Here is a 3,859-nt window from a genome sequence, read left to right on the forward strand (position 1 = left end):
TTAACTTTTAAATAGCTTTCTAAATTGAGATTAGTCAATTATTTATATCAGATAGTGCATGCTGGGACAAAGAAGTGCATTATGCGACCGGCTGCGAAAGGTTCTTATGGACAACCTTCAGGGAACGCAGTCTTACATTCATGTATACCGCGGCCGATGCTCAGCCAGATGTTCGTGATGACCAAAAATGGAGTGATAATGACTGATGAAAGTGTATGTTTGGACGCACCGGAACGAGATATACAACAAAAGACGCCAAAAGTAAAAATAATGGCATGTAGCGGTCGCGAAAGACAAAAATGGAAATATGATGAAGAAGTACCGTATTTCTGACTGATAGAATATTAACTATGATACGTTTCTTTTAACAATTTTTACAATATCAATGATTATTTCTAGACAAAAGTAATTTTGCACGTGCCTTCTGAGATGTGTCTTCAAGCAACAACGGATGATGACACGCTTACAATAGCGGCTTGTACTAAGAATCTCGATCAACAATGGATCTTGGAACCAGTTTCTTGGAAGTGATAATCATGATGTCAATGTTATTAACTAAGAAAAAAAAGAAAAAGCAGTGCCTTAATGAGTTGTCTATCAGTAACTAATAAATATTTTTACTGATACATTAACTGTCGCGACAATTGTCATGAGTGTCATTTTAATGAAAAATTAATATTTTTTTTTACTTTTATACTGAACGAATTCAAATAAGATGTATGTCTTTGCTCTACAACAAGGTTTGAAACATACAATAAAAAAATAATTTATACTATTATTGCATCTATTATATATATTATATTTTTTCTCCATGACTTCCAATTCTACATCATTAAAATTTCTTGAACATTTTTATTTTTATTTTTTTTATATTTGCAATTTAATTTCGTTTATTATTTCTTTTAATTTTGTTTTTCTTCCTTTCTAATTTATTTCTATAAAATTGCATTTAATATTTTATAACAGGTAGTATATTTAAAAAATAAGCACAAAAACATAATACAATTTTTTACATTGTGCTTTTCATCTGGTAAATAGATCTCGTTTCACCATCTAATGGATGAGATGACTATGCTGGATCACAGTTAATAATCTGAACATGAATGATCTGCTTCGAGAATAAGAATGCGTCGATGCCATAATTATACGTGAGCATCGTTTTGCTATATAATTTCCTATTAACGTTATCCTTCAAAGTAACGGCTTATAAACGCCAAGCTGGATAACTAGTTTGGAAGTGTTTTAAATAAATGCACGCGCGCGTGGATTGCGGGGACACGTTCTTTAGACCGATTTGGCATTGCCTTAAATAGGTAATCCTCCGCTGTCGCAATTCCGAAGAAGATGCGTATTGTTAGTGATTCATTGCTAGTTAAGGTCCTGTCGACGAGTCATCTTTATTGTCATCGTCGTCAAGGCTAAATCGAAAATGCTTCAGTTTGACATCGTTTCGTTGTAATATTAACGATGAATGCCATTTAGAAGCTCCTTTGTGTTTTATGAAATAGTTATTATATAAAATATTTCTTCTAGTATTATTTAAATTTGTGAAAATATAAATTTTATTTATAAATTTTTGAAAAAATTATCAACAATGCAGGAATAATTTAAAAGCATAATACTGCTATCGAAAAAACTATTCATATATCAAATATTTATTCTGTATAAAAAAAAAACGCAAATAAATACAGTTTTAAAAAAATATTCAACTTGTCAAATTTGATGATTATAAGTACTATGTTAAATTTATCTACGTTTCTGACGTACTCGCCTTTTTTTATTTTAAACGTTCAATTTAACTGCAATACGCCATCACAGTACATTAACGTTTCTAATTAAAAGTATAATGTTTCAAGGATCTAAATTCCTTCCAATCCATTCTGATCAATTACAGTAGTCAAATACGCTTGTAGAAGGTTAACATCATATATAGTGTATAAAGTTTCTCTCCTCGACAATATTTATTCCATAATGTATTATTATTTCTGCTTTTGATGATTAGTTTGATCATTTATAATCCGCATCATATAAACAAGGCTTAAAATGTGTATGCATTCTAATATATAATAGCTTAAGAAATATCTTACATGTTTATATTATTTTTTATCATAAAATTTCCAAGCCAAAAAACACAAATGACGTCAAATGACTCCAAAATGTCACTAAAAGTCACTTTTCATTTACGATTCGTTTTAACGTTATTTTGACGTTATTTTTCTTGTATAACTTGTTATTTTGAGGTGTATAAATGCAAATAATTATTATATAAAATATTTTTTTCTAGTATTATTAAAATTCTAAAATTATATAAATTGTGTTACAATTTTTTAAATATTAATATACCTGTTTATAAAACAACAATTAAAGTTGTTTAACTACATGTTATTGTTACTTCACTACATTACTTTGCCACATTCTATAATTGCAATTATAATAACGTTTGTATATATAAATGTTATATAATTGACGCACAATAATGACAAACGCAACATTATTTAACAGTTTTGAATAAATTATTTATCGAAATCTGAAGTCTCAAGGTTAATTGGCGAATTGATTGGAAAGTTATTATTATATCACGACGCGTGATAGGAGATCGATCTCTGTCATATCGTTTCGGTGTGATTTCGAGCCAGACGATACAAATGAGTTGCATTCGCGGGCTACTTGGCACAGTTTACCGATATCTGGGTCAAAGTCATGTCCTCGGTGAGGCTGCAGAGAAGGCACTTAGCCCGAAGCGCAGTATCCCGCCCGTGCCTTTGGATCTGATCACCTCCAGGCCAAGTTTGGTTGAGATGACTTTTATTTATGGATTCACGTCGTCTCCGAAACGAAAAATTTTTTTCCCGTCGACAAATGTAATCGAAACAGCATCGAGACACCGCGCACATATTTTGCACAAAGTTCTAATTAAATTTATTTTTAAATTAAAGAGAAATTTTGTGCAAGAGTTTATTTTATGTAAAAGTAATATTAAAATTAATATAAAATATAATATACAATTATTTAATTTGAAAAGTGATATTATGGCTAACGTTATTTAATAAAAATCAAATGTTTAATGTTATTGATTTGTTCCTATATATTTATAATTAATAAAATCACTTATTCAATTATATGCGCTTGTACTTTAGTCACTTTTAGTATAAGCAGGACTATAATTTTATAAGGAACGGGAAATAGTTAATCATCAATATGCTTAATGAAGGCGGTTACGATATAATTAACTCTAGATATTCTAGATGACGCATCTTATTATTTCTTTAGTTTAATTTCAGTTGTGAAAATAGCATAGAAATAAAACGGATATAGTTGTCTCTATAATTTTCGAAATTTATCATCAAGTCACGTCGCCAACTTGTTCACTGGTAATGTGTAAGTGTTCCGGTTCTCATACACTTATGACCCTGGTCAAGTCCTCGTTTCCCACCTTAAATTGCGGTTCTTCTTCTTAATGTAGGGAAAAAAAAGAACTTAATTTCTTGAAAACGGGCTTTTTTCGGTTGAACCCGCCATTGACCCTCTTGACGTACAGCTGTAAAAAAAAGAAAAGATGATCTTAAAAAGCATTTAGACGCGTGAAAGAAAATACCGCACGATTTAAATATTATGAACTAAAACAATAAACTAGAAGCCAGACTTCAGCTTGTTTAAATTATTCTAGTTTATGTCGTTCACGTAACCACTGTGATATATTAATGATATCTGACAACTAACAAAAGTTTCAAGATAATATTAATGACATCTGACAACTGACAAATGTCGTTAGAAAAATTGAATTTGTGAGAAAAGAATCATGAATTTTTATTAATTAGAAGAAATAAATATGTTTTAAAAAGTTTTCGAAAATGTAGAA

The 3,859-nt window shown here is 29.9% G+C and overlaps 2 protein-coding genes across 2 annotated transcripts in view; one reads left to right on the top strand and one right to left on the bottom strand.

Moving 5' to 3' along the window:
• LOC108756299 (polypeptide N-acetylgalactosaminyltransferase 3-like) overlaps positions 1-734 on the top strand; it is a 3,930-nt gene extending 3,196 nt beyond the window's left edge. Inside the window, exons 10-11 of the mRNA XM_018500005.1 lie at positions 52-318; positions 400-734. Of these exons, the coding sequence (XP_018355507.1) occupies positions 52-318; positions 400-531 (399 nt within the window). The 3' untranslated portion in view covers positions 532-734. The remainder of the gene's footprint in view (positions 1-51; positions 319-399) is intronic.
• Positions 735-3,216: 2,482 nt separating this feature from the next.
• Positions 3,217-3,859, bottom strand: part of LOC108756293 (PR domain zinc finger protein 16-like) — a 36,272-nt gene continuing 35,629 nt past the window's right edge. The window contains exon 3 of the mRNA XM_018499995.1: positions 3,217-3,538. The gene's annotated coding sequence lies outside the window, so the exon portion shown is untranslated. The remainder of the gene's footprint in view (positions 3,539-3,859) is intronic.

Source organism: Trachymyrmex septentrionalis, unplaced genomic scaffold, assembly GCF_001594115.1.
Source record: "Trachymyrmex septentrionalis isolate Tsep2-gDNA-1 unplaced genomic scaffold, Tsep1.0 scaffold97, whole genome shotgun sequence".
Lineage (NCBI taxonomy): Eukaryota > Metazoa > Arthropoda > Insecta > Hymenoptera > Formicidae > Trachymyrmex > Trachymyrmex septentrionalis.